Below are 12791 nucleotides of genomic sequence, written 5' to 3'. Positions count from 1 at the left end.
AAATAGGCTGCTTCTTCTCCCATTCATGATGTTTTATTGCGTGCAACACGTGTAGACTAATAGAAGTCCCCAGTACTGGCATGAATCCTGACTGACGGATCAGATGTTATAATTTTTGGTCCATTCATTAAATTCAACAAGGATCAAGTGTGCAAAAGGTTTTCCCGGTGTATCAAGCAATGCCACTGGTCTATAGTTCTGAGGGCAGTGCCTATCTCCCCTTTTTATAAATAGACACGACTATCGATTTCTGCCACGTGTGGGGAATTCTTTGAAAATGTACTACTTGAGTGAAAATCACTTTCAAGATGCCCGCCCAGGCATCCGGATGGGTCTTCAACATTACAGTAGATAGCCCATGCGGACCAGGGGCTCTCGACAAGCTTAATCACTTGATGTTCATTAGGATGTCACCATGGTTTATCCGTAACTGGAATAAACATTTCGGAGGAGCTATACCATATGACCAGGGGGTGTCAGCATATAATGAGCTGTAGTAATCTACCCACACCTCCTCTGGGACTGAATTGATTTGAATCGTGGATTGCCCATCTACATATGCAGTCTTAATTAAGCCCCATATGAGTGCTAGGTTTTTAGATGTTAACGTTTTTAGCATTGTTTGCACATCCTTCAAATGCATTTCGGCTTTTCTCGGTTTTATCCAGTTAACGTATCTATTCTTGAGCTTAGTAACCTCAATTTTTTTCAATCCACGGTAAGTATTCTAAGCCTCGAATATTAGCTTTCAACTTGCTTTAGTTTGCCTAATAGTTTCATCAAATACATAAGAATGGCCTTTCGTTTTTTTACCGACCCGATGGTTTGGAATCTTAAAATTTTGAAGCACCGCCACATATATCCCATCTGTATAAGTGATGGCTGGCTGGAGAATATCACTAGGATAGGAGACTGCCATTAACAAATCATTAAGATTGTCTGCAGACCATCTGAATCGATTAACCTTGGAGGACAGTGCAAGTTGTTGATTATAAAACGTGGCTATATCTTTGTTATAGTCAGGCCAGGACCATGGCAATTCCAGTATATTGTGGTCACTTACATTTTGATCTATGACTTTAAAACTCTTCATTAATGCAAAGAGATTGCGGTCCACGTAAATATAGTCAATCAATGATGTTTGGTTGCCTCTATGCCACGTGTATTTGGGCAGTGTATCATCTTTGGTGCACCAATTTATCATAAGTAAACCTCGGTCTTCCATGATGTGTGCCCATTGTTTAATTGCTGCCTGCTGCTTCATCCCTTTCCCAGTTAGAGACAGTTCATATTAAGATCGCCAGCAACAGTAACAAAATCTATTGTTGACTCTTTGCCCACCAGGTCTAAGCAGAGTTCCAGATCTTGAAAAAAACATGCATCTTTTATAGCCAGGCGATTCCAATATAGGTTCTAGCAAGCTATATTCACAGTTTTAGCTCTGATTTTTACAAGCTGCATATAGCTGTTCGGTGTTGCCCATGGGGTTACATTCAAGTTTGCAGAGTTTTTTGTCACCACTAATAACCCTGCCATGGGTCTCCCTTCTGCCAAAATATGGGCATGGACTAGCGCTATCTCATGATTGTCCCAAATTGGTGCAGAGGTGAGCCACACTTCTTGCAGCAGAATTTTGTCACAATCTGCAAGTAAAGTCCTCGAAGTTGAAGTCAAATGTTTATGGCCTTGTGTATTCCACGAGGCCAATTTAAAAACATAATTTGTATTTCTCTCAGGTTGTTATAGGTTATTAGCATGTAGCCGTGTAGCTGGCAGACTTATGGTCCGTGCACATGCTTGCTCCAAAGTAGAACATGAGATCCTTGTAGGAGTTGTTAACCATGGTCTACCTTGATAAGAGTGATGTTCATTGTTGGATTTGTAGCGACCACCTCGTTTACATTCAACAGAAAAAAGCCCAGCTGATATATTTCATGTCTCACCTGCCATATGACGTTTCTTATCCCTGATGACATCCACAACTTAACTACTGATGTACCATAGTGATGCAAAAATTCAACCTGTGCAAAGTCCCCAGTTGTAATATCTTGTAGACTTGGGATGGTAGTCATTATGTTTAGAACCGAGGACCTATTTAACTCATACACCCCAAAATCCGCTCCCAGACATTGTAGTATTAAACTAAATTGTGCGATGCAACTGCTTCTGCTAGGAGTTGGTTTATTTTTGTTCTTCTTTGATCCGTCGTTTATGGGAGGTGCATCAACCAGACTTTTACCAAAACCCATTCCTCGTCTCTGCGCTTGCGCGGGACCTGACAGATTGCAATGCCCCTGCTGAGCGACGGGACGAGGTTGATTAATTTCTCTAAAGTTTAAAGGAAGACCTTCAAAGTTATTTCCGGATTTTATTGGTACATCTCCGGGAGGGCGGGCCATAAACAGTTTAATAGATTAATTTATCTCTTCTCGTCTCTCCTGCAAGGTTTTAAATGCAGCCCCTTGTCCCTCGGAGCTTGGAGGCTGTCCTTTGGGCTGACTAAGTACCAATGAAGGCGATGGTAGCCTGGAGTTATTTATGGGCAGAACTAGTGTGTAGTCTACTTTCTGAATTTCCTTCACCAAGTAATCTAGGGGAGCATAGGGTAAGTCCAAAGTCGCCGGGGCAGAGCTAAGTTGAGGCTTCGTGCCCATTTGGCCACTTAATGTTATAGTTTTAGACAATGCTGCATACTTTTTAACTAATGCTAAACCTGCTTCATTGGTTCTCCTAGTGGGTAGGGTTAAGGAACGTAAGAAAAGGCGCATACTCGTCTTCTTTTGTGCCTTGGTTATTTTAGCATCTTTTGATTTTTTTTTTCATTCACAACCTTTGATTTACCTCGGTCCTGTGCCGAGAATATATTAAATGAAGGTTTTGTAGCGGCGTCCTGGATAAATGGAATACTCACAGGTTCATAAGGTTTTTTTACATTGATTTCCGGCAGTTCAAATATTTCCACTTGGAGTGTAGCATCGCTGATGCAACCACTTCCTTTGGATTTTGTTACTTCCATCTTGTCTTTAAGTTTAGACAGCAGCATCAGACTGGGATTCCCCCATCGTAATGATTTTGTAATCTTCATTAAGCTCTTTCTTCAGAGTCTCATGAAGGGAGGGAGTCAGCAAGGGATCCGTTATAGTGGATGTCTTTACCATCCGAGACGTCAGGTTATTAGATTCCAGGAGTTCCTTCAACAAAAAACTTTGATCGATCAGCCTCAAGTCCAAACTCTCAGAGCTTTGCCAAAGAAAATAAGGCTGTATTCATTGCCTGTAATGACATTTCGGCTAGATACAGAGGGGAAGAGGAGGCCATCTCTTGAGTTTGTACAGGAAGAGAGGTGTAGGTTGTGTGCAAGATATTGAAACAACCGAAGATTCATTAGGTGACTGTGTGAACATCATGGGAGACTTAGACAATGGATCATAATTCTTCGAGTCCTTGCACTGGGGGTTGCGGGGGGTACCGGGGGGGGGGGGAAGAGAAGGACTTGTTAGTGTAAGCGGGGACTTTCTAATTACTGGAGTTAGGGCGAGGGACTGCTCTGAATCGTCATTAGGTGTGTGTGTGTTACTAAGCCTACAATGGAGTGTAAGGTAGGAGGCAGATGTTCTTGGAGGCCGTGTACATGGGCTCGCACTTGCAAGTGACCTGCCACCGGCTTAGCGTGCACTCCCAGGAGATCCGCTTCTGAAAAGGCAGCCAACAAGGAGTCCGACGGCATGCACAAATCTGTGGGGTCTGTAATTACTGACCTTTGAGAATCTGCTTTTGTAATAGCGAAGTCCACCACTTTTTCCCCAGGTAAAACTTCCCAATATGCGTTGTGATAGCGTTTTCGTATGCGTCTGCAACTTCACATTACGCGTGGAGTTGGACGTATGCGCGAAACGCTTCAGTGTTTCATACGTTTTAGTAATCGCCTCTGCAATTTTACCCGGAGAAGGCATGCCCGTTGTTAAGGTGAGGAGTTTCACCATCCACCCCTCCTGTGGCACAAAGTGCTGTAGTTAGCACACAGTCAGTACTGCATCAGGTAGATCGCGAGAACAGTTGTACTAGAATATCACCAACAATAATTTTCACCCTCACCTCACCCTCCAGCCCCATCAGCCCTTTCCCAATGCCCTTCGTGAACACGTGCGCATTCTCATTAAGAAATTAAGCTCATCTAGGGCTCCAGATCCTGACACATTGTCAAATTTTACTCTAAAAGCACACCCACATCAATGGGCCACTGTACTAAACACAATCTACACCAAGGTCATTAAAACATGTCTCATTCCACCTTCTTGGAAACAATCTATTAAAATATCTATTTTACAAGAAAGGAAACCGTAACGACCCCCATAATGAAAGAACTATTGTGCTTCTAAACATACCCGCAAAGCTGTTTGCATGACTCATTTTACGAGACCCTACTATTTGGATGAGCTCAGTCTTTGCGATGAATGCTAATCTGGATTTGTAAACGAATTGATACCTTTTTAAACCATACAATTTTAACTGCAATCAAGAAGCAAGAGATATTAACCAAATAGCCAGTGTTTTTAGCGTTTATCGATTTTAGGCAAGCGTTTGATTCGGTTTCTCAGAAAGTTTTATGGAACAAACATTTAAATGCTAATTATTATATCTAATACAAAAATGTTACTCCGATACTTCTATTATCGTAAAACTGACAAAAAAAGACAGCCAACTAACTGATTCTATTCCAACCAAATCAGGACTAAAACATGGCTGTACTTAGCTTCAATTTTGTTTAACTTCAACATAAGCAATGTCAATGTGTGTCCAATCCTTCCCGCCGCAAATTAGCTCCAAAAGAAATATCGTGGCTCTTATATGCGGACGTTCTCGTGTTACTCGACAGAACTCCTATTGGCCTACAAAGGAAGCATTCACCTCTAAATGCATATGCTTACACTAATCACTTGGTTATAAACGTACACAAATCGAATACAATGGTATTCACTTACAAAACCTCCAAGCACAATTTTAAGTTTAATTGGACCCTAGCCAAAATAGATGTGGTCCATGTACATCAGTACACATATCAGGGCTTGGATCTAAACATGCACATATCCAATCTACCATACAGACTAGAAATAAAAGCAAAAATGAAGCTCTTATCAACACAAGGAAAAGCTATCCAAGCTAAATATGGAAAATTCTCATATGTCCCCCCAATGATTCTATGAACAAAAAGTGGTGCTCATAATCACCTACGGTGTGCAATCTCAAATCCCCTCTAATTGTCGAGTGGAATCTTCTAGAAGGGGCTTATTGGAAAAAATTCCTATCTCTACCGTCAAGCATCCCTATTGCAATAATTAGGTTTGAGCTAGGTTTAATCTCACTTGCAGCTAGAGTTGCCTGGCAAATGCAAGTGCGTCGTTAATCGGACCAACAACATCACGCTTCTACAAACAGATAAGTTGACTCTTCAAACCAACACAAATATTCCGCTACAACTATGGAAAACACATTGCATCTCAATATTGAATAATGCAGATATCACGGAAACCCTATCACTGGAGTTTCCGGACAAAGCTAAACTCAAATTGTAGCACTGGGATTGGCTGATGACTTGGGAAACGTGTAATTCATATTCATCGTTTCGATGAGGAGCGTTTCTCCTGAAATCCCTTCATGAAATTCCCAGATCCTCAATATGCACATTCAATTCTAAGACTACGTCTACATATATGGCCAACCAAGACCCAACTAGCGAAGTATCAAAACACAGAACCTAGCCTCAACTTGTAGATTCTGTTGTAGCACTGAGTATGAAGAGACCTTACAATACCTACAACTCTCATGTCAATGTTTGTATGTTAATGTTTTTATGTTGGAATAGCCTCTTTTGTCACCATATTAATAATTTTAACACAGCTATTGTATTAATTACTTTTAATCAACTTAATTATGAAATCCAGATCAGAATTGAGTGACCCACCATCCCAACTGTTAGATTTGTATTCGTTTTTTTAAGGTATTCGAATCAAATCAGTGAAATATAAGACAATGGGTAATTCATGTTATTGTCTAATTTTTATATGATTACTCTATTTGTTGATGGCTTTAAGAAAGTTATTATATTAATTACTTTTAACTAATCTAACTATTGAATCTAAACTAGAATCCAGTTTGCAGCAGTTAAAATTATCCATGATCATGAGGCAATTTGAATATAATTGTCTAAAGAATTTCCTATATCAAAGTATGGAAAACTCTCAGTACTATGCCAAATCAAAAAATGTATTAACATTGGTCTTGTCGAATGTTATTTTCTTTGATTGAAAAAGTTATTTTACAACTAAAACAATAAATACATTTAAAAAAAATAATGACCTAGGTTTGCCTGTATGACCCACTTCTCTCTTCCTTTCAGAGTCTTTGGCAATATAGGTTGTGTGAACTCGAAATATTACAAGCAGCCAATTTCACTTACCCAACTTTGCTTTCACCTTCTTCCAATTATTAGTCCTAACAATTATCCAAAAGCCTTGGTGCCACTCTTGGATTTAGGAAATGCTTGCACAACTGTATCTTAGGCAAGGTTGAACTGTTATTGGGTTTACAAAACAGGTTAGATTTCTTTTGGCTCTTAGAAAGGGTTGATTTTACTCTTACCATGGGTAGTATGGGTAGACTCTTGGCTCGGGCAATGCTTGCTCTTCAATTGTAGCAATGCTTAGGTTTCTCTTCAATTGTAGATAGAAAACGTATGCCCGGGTGAAAGTAAGGAATAGAATTCATTTTTCCTTTCAGAATCCCAATTAGCACATGCAACCACTTCATGATAACATTTGTAAAAGGTTAAATACTTCAACAATGGTTTTATGAATGTTTGGTATTCAGCAACATTCACTCTTCATAATAAGAGACACGCGCGACCACTTCTTCATCAGATTTTCAGTCTAACTATTTAACAATGGATTTTATCAGCGTTTGCTCTTCATGTGAGTAAAGCGAATTGTCCCATACACGCGAGTGCCACTTTTCCATTGACGGCTTATTAAAGCTTTGAAAAACTTCAGCTCGCTGCCAACTATACGGGAGTGAATAGGAAATGGGATACTGTTACCAGCAGTGCGCAGGCAAGGAATTAGAACGCCAGGTTTCACTCACCAGCTTCTGAAATTATTGTTCTGCAGGCCGTACAACTTCTGGCTTCAGTGACCCACACCCTTTCTCGCCGAATGGGTCTCCATCCGGCCACAAGGTTAAGAAACCCCTCTCGCTCCCAAGACCCACAGATTGACAACAGCTCCTTGCCTCGATCTCCGACACATTCTCCGCAGGGCAACCACAGCAATCAGGCTCACATGGGTAAAGACTGTGCTTCTGAACGCCTTCCGCTGAGCAAACAGGACCCTCTCGGAACCAGCAGGTGAAATCTGCTGGATCCACGTTTCGCCATCCCTCTTGTTCTTCCACTTCTGCTTGGTATGCCAGTTTCGTGCATCAAGCCTTCTGTCTCGACTGCTACAGCTTGCACTCCAATCACAGTTCCAGCTCCTTCCAATTGCCTACACCTGAGTGGGCCTTTTATGCCTCACAGGTTCCTTCAGGTGTGGGCTGTTAAGCTCAATTGCCCGACTATGGCTACTGCACACCTCTTCAGCCCTCTTCCTCATACCAATACTTGTGGGATTATGGGACTCATAGTTCCCAACAACAGAATTAGTACTTTTAACTAACTTCTGATTTCTAAGGGTAGTTTGTTTCTTTAAAGTTATTTAAGAATAAAGCATTATAATGTGTAGTTACAGAGGAAAACAGTCTATTTGAGACAATTCTTCTAGATTGCTTTCCATTATAACTTTTGGGAGCAAAGGAAGAGGTTTATCCTGAAATCCCTTGAAGGGCCTTTCTGTGGGTAAGGCATGTTCAGGTTTTATAGTACTTATGCCCAGAGCCGCAGATTTTATATGTGCTTCAGGGACATTAAAGTGACAATAAGCCATTACCTGTTTTGGCATTCTGGAAAGATGTTCCCTTTCAAAAGACACATACCATGTCTTACCCCAAGGATGTTCTCATCACCCTGGGCCTTGTCTCCTCTGGGGTGATCTTCCCGCAGTAGACCACCCCCAAGGTCAGGAGCATGAAGGGTCTGCCTTTCCCTGGCCACCTCACAGGAGACTTTAGGCAGGGTTTCAGTGAGGGCCCTAGGATTCTTCAGAGAGTCTGGTTAAGAGGGGGTGGTGGAAGATCTGGAAACTCTTTGCAAGGAACTATTGAGTTTAGGAATTTGCTTGCATCTTGCAGCAAATAACTTATTATATTGTCATGTAGAGAGCAGTTGAACCTGCTGTTTGTTTATATTGACTCTTCATGTAAAACCTTCAACTGCCTTACAAATTAGGCTGTACATTCATGACCACATTTCTGAATGCAAAAATAATTGTGTTTAAAAGTGGAAATTTAAAAACAAAAAAAAACAAAAACTTATTACTAGGCAAACAGGGTTTGGTTAATGTAGATTTAGAGCCAGACCACGCAATGCTATTTGACGAAATGCTGTTGTTACTGACAAGATTATACCATGGTGGGAGTTGGTGTAACATGCATATTCCATTCACCGAAAAGGCTACAGTTTACATTGTTTAGAGACATTAAAATAAACATTGCATATAACTAGAAGACTATATAGATGATTCTTAAAAAGAGAACATTACCAAGTCTGCTCATAGCACCAATTAAAAAATATACTTACTGTAATGATAACTGTACTTTTGGTTTGAAATAGGGAACTTTTTGGTCTGCCAGGAAGATCATCAGTGTATTCTCTAAAGAAAAAAAAAATACACATCATTAAACGTGAAAGACTCCACACATTTTGCAGTTTGTCTTACTAAAAGTGTTCAAACTAAAAAAAAAGAAAAACAAGTAACATTCCTCTAAACACATAATGAACAATGAGTCTGCATTCAATTCAGTTCAGTTAAAACTAACAACATTTGCAAAGGACAAACTTTGTATTAAGCAGATTAGAGAAGTTCCTCAATTCTGGACCACAGGGGTCCTTTGTAGGCTTTGGGCTCCGGGTGGAAGAGGGAGCCTTTCCAACTACGCCACAAGTAGAGTTTAAAGTTTGAGAGGCCACATAAACAAAAGGGTAATGAGGCAAAACATAACTGGGGTCGCTTGTTTTATCATGCAGACGGGAAATGACTGAGCAGTTTGTGCTGGATTGCCCCTTTTTGGGATGGGAATCAAGCTTGCTTTGCACAAGGTGTTACCCTTCCATATTGACAGAGAAGGCTGAGAAGTAATTGTGAGGTGGGCTGCCCTGGTTAATTAATTAAAAACCTTGTATTCATCAATCTTCAATTTGGCATGATGATAGACATTCCAAAGGAAAAGATGCAGCAACATCCGTCTCAGATAAGTCATAAATAGAGACCTTTTAGAGAGTAGGGAAGGAGGAGGGGAAAAATATATTCTAGACAAATACAGTAGAGGTACCCCAGGGATTTTGTCCATCAGCTCCATTACAATGTGTGGAGGTACACATAAGACAATGTTCTATCATTGTGCTCCAAGACCAATTTTCCTGTGCCAACAATCGCCCTAAGCAAAATAGCACTTCTGGGACTAGCTGTCAAAGGAAAGCGCCAGTCTATCAAAAATCTAGGCAGCAGGGGTAAAAACCTCAAGTCGCAAGCTACTAGGCAGGCATGAAAAGTTACAAGTCACCAAAGTTTCCACACACGCAGAGCACACCATTTGTTATTTACAAGGTGCTTAATACTGGCACCCTAAGAACTGCAATTTTCCAATAGATCAAATAATGATAACACACCCAGTCGAGGGGCGTGGCTAAACAGCCGTGGACTGAGATGCGCCAAGGGGCTCCTGCCAATCCGACAACGATCCTGACGTAAAACAGTGCTTTAAGCTGGCTGTGCGGCGTATATTCAAACCCACTGCTGTATGAATGCGGGCGGAATGCAGCGGTGAAAACCTGCCGCGATGAAGTTGAATGCAGCCGACTTATTATCCGGAGAAACTGGCGAGATACGTCGGACAGTGAACACAAGATGGCGCCCACGTAAGAACAAATGAGAAGGCACTTCACTGTGGCACAGCGGGTCCGGGCGGTGCGCCACCGTTCATTGCAGATGGGATCTAAACACCAGGATGGGAGCAGGATTACACTGCAAACAATGTTACGGAAGTAAGCGGTCTGCTGGGAAAGAGCGGCTATGTGGATAGGTGCGGGAACTAAAGGATACAGTGTAGCCAGGAGGAAGTGCGGGAACGGTTCATGTTCCCCCGAAGTTGATAGTATTGAAGGAACGACATTTCGCAGCATACATAACATAGAAATGTACCTGCATAACATAACCCACAGCCCCGCCAATAGACTCCATTTTGTATTCAAACAGACTGCATCTTTTACTAGGCCTGGAAATCATCCCTCTACAAAACCCAGCTCTCCCATCCCCAGCGCCTCGTACAAAGAGCCTGTGCTACCTCCTCCATTCCCCGCCAGCTCCGCGTGAGCCTTGTTCTCACGGAAGTCCAATCATTTATTGTTGCATTGTCCACTGGCAAACTTTTACCTCGGACAAAGACGATACATCCGAGAAGAAATACCAGGACTTTATGTTTGCATTCTCTACCCAGACCTTACATTGGGAAGAACTAGGAATCCCTTCCCAACCACAGCAGCCGAATTTATGTTGATCTTATGGATTTGTTCCTAATTTAGAGCAAGGACAGGCAAACATACTCCTGTCTTTACTTTGCTGCCTTTGTCAACTACATGTTCTCTTTTTCCTTACTTCTGCCTATCAATCCTCCTCCTTATCTGTATGTTTTTCTGTTTTATCCAACACCACCACTTGGATTTAAACTTACTTTGTCGGTGAATATAGAACAGGAAAGTATCAGGTGTGTGTTACAGCAATTGCAACTTATACTTTGTTGCAATTTTCATTCTTATTTTTGTTGCCTATGTTTTTCCAGTGAGTTCGACTTAATAGGTTGTGCTTTTTTATTATCACACTCCATGTTTTGAAGTTATCACGGACATTGTCTCTCATGTCTGGGATGATAGCCACCTCACAAATAGTGATACCCACAAATCTGTGTGAGTAATCAAATACAGAATTGTCCTACTTCAACAATGAATTGTGTTTTGTTGTCTGCTTGATTTCTTGTTTCTTCATCATTATATTTGCTTTATTTTTGTGTCCCACTTATTCAGTTAAGTGGATTAGATTTAATATACTGTACAGCATTCATTGCAGCAATATTGGGTTAACAACGGGAGCCTAAGGAATAAAAGTAACCCCCGTTTGCCTTACAAACCCAACGGCACAGCAGCACCCCCTATCCCATGATTTACAGCATTGTCCAGCATCACTTCCCCAGATTACGCTCTCCGCAGAGCGTGAGATCGAAGCAAGCCTCTGCACAAGTGCCCATGCATCGCCACAAAATTACCCATGCCCCTTCAACCCAACCCCCCCACTCCCTATCCCGCCAGCCCAAGGACCACCAGTGCCCAACTCTCCATGTCGATACCCATCTGACCCTCTTCCACTGACTATTCCAGAACACCCCCCATAGGCTTAATCCTGCGTGGTAATATATTTGCCCAATCACAACATGTCTGGTCGTGCTATGAGGCATCAGGGAACATAAATAGTAGATCAAACCCCCAAGGGGAGACACCGGTGTTCAGGGCCCCGGTATCAAAGAAGGGCCGAATAGAGGTTGGAATGGCAATATATTGAACCATGTTTCTCCAAAGTACCCCATTCATGCAAGGATTTTATGGTTGCCATTATTCACATATCAAGATCCTGTTGTATTAGCTTAGACAGTTATGAATGCTTCATACTTGCCCTGACCTTCACCGCGGAGATGAGCCCAGCTGACCCACGTGCCACCAGACTGACTGGGAAGCAGTGGCCAATCGCAGCCTGGCATCCCCTATGGAATCAACTGTGTGACATAGCCCCTCCAATCCGCACCCTGAATTTGTACCCTATGTGATGTCATAGTTGCTGACGATTTTTATCCTTATAATGTACTGCCCGTGTATTGTTTGGCAGAGCGCTCTCGGGCAGCCGAGTTCTTTGATTGCTAACTTTTATATGAAGTTTGTTATTCTTGCAATTCATCTCCTGGTCTCGTTCGCTGACTGGGGGTGTGTTATTTTTTTTTTTTTGTTATTTTTTTATTTTTATTTTATTATTATATAAACAACACTCCAAACATTACAAACAATTAGGACGTTTGTGATTAAGCTTCAAACATTACCTTGCAAAATGCACTCTTCGGTATCTTCCCCCCTCTCACCCCACTAACTTGAGCGTTTATACCCGTGTCATCCACCTGTACATCTTCAGGTGTGTCTACTGCCATCAACTCTTCCATGTCTTCGTCAATGTGGTCGGCCTGGTAGGGACCCACCATTGAGGCCACCAGCTGTCTCCATGCTATTAGGGGACTAGGGGGCCCACTTCTTCGTCCCCCCCCCCCCGGTGACTGCTTCATACCAGGCAGCTGTTTGTGCCTCTGCCCACTTTAAAAGGTCTGCCCACCACATATTAATGTGCCTCAGGTTACTTGGTCTGGTAAAACCCCCAAACATACATGCCCAAGCCGCCTCCACATCCAGCGTAACCCCTCTGTCTGCTAATCGTGTTTTCAGTTCTGTCCAGAACCTACCCACCTCCGGGCAAGCCCAGAAAATGTGCATCAACCCAGCCTCCACCTCCCCACACCTAGGGCATTTCTGTATCGCCGGACCCCCAAACCTG

The 12791-nt window shown here is 42.1% G+C and overlaps 1 protein-coding gene across 1 annotated transcript in view; it reads right to left on the bottom strand.

Annotated features, from left to right (window-relative positions):
* The window catches only part of ITFG1 (integrin alpha FG-GAP repeat containing 1), a 1448837-nt gene that overhangs the window by 1363626 nt on the left and 72420 nt on the right, over positions 1-12791 (bottom strand). Inside the window, exon 2 of the mRNA XM_069607059.1 lies at positions 8729-8801. Within this exon, the coding sequence (XP_069463160.1) occupies positions 8729-8801 (73 nt within the window). The remainder of the gene's footprint in view (positions 1-8728; positions 8802-12791) is intronic.

This window comes from Ambystoma mexicanum, chromosome 1p, assembly GCF_040938575.1.
Source record: "Ambystoma mexicanum isolate Mex_15411 chromosome 1p, UKY_AmexF1_1, whole genome shotgun sequence".
Taxonomy (NCBI): Eukaryota; Metazoa; Chordata; class Amphibia; order Caudata; family Ambystomatidae; genus Ambystoma; species Ambystoma mexicanum.
This window is presented reverse-complemented; position numbering and strand designations above follow the sequence as displayed.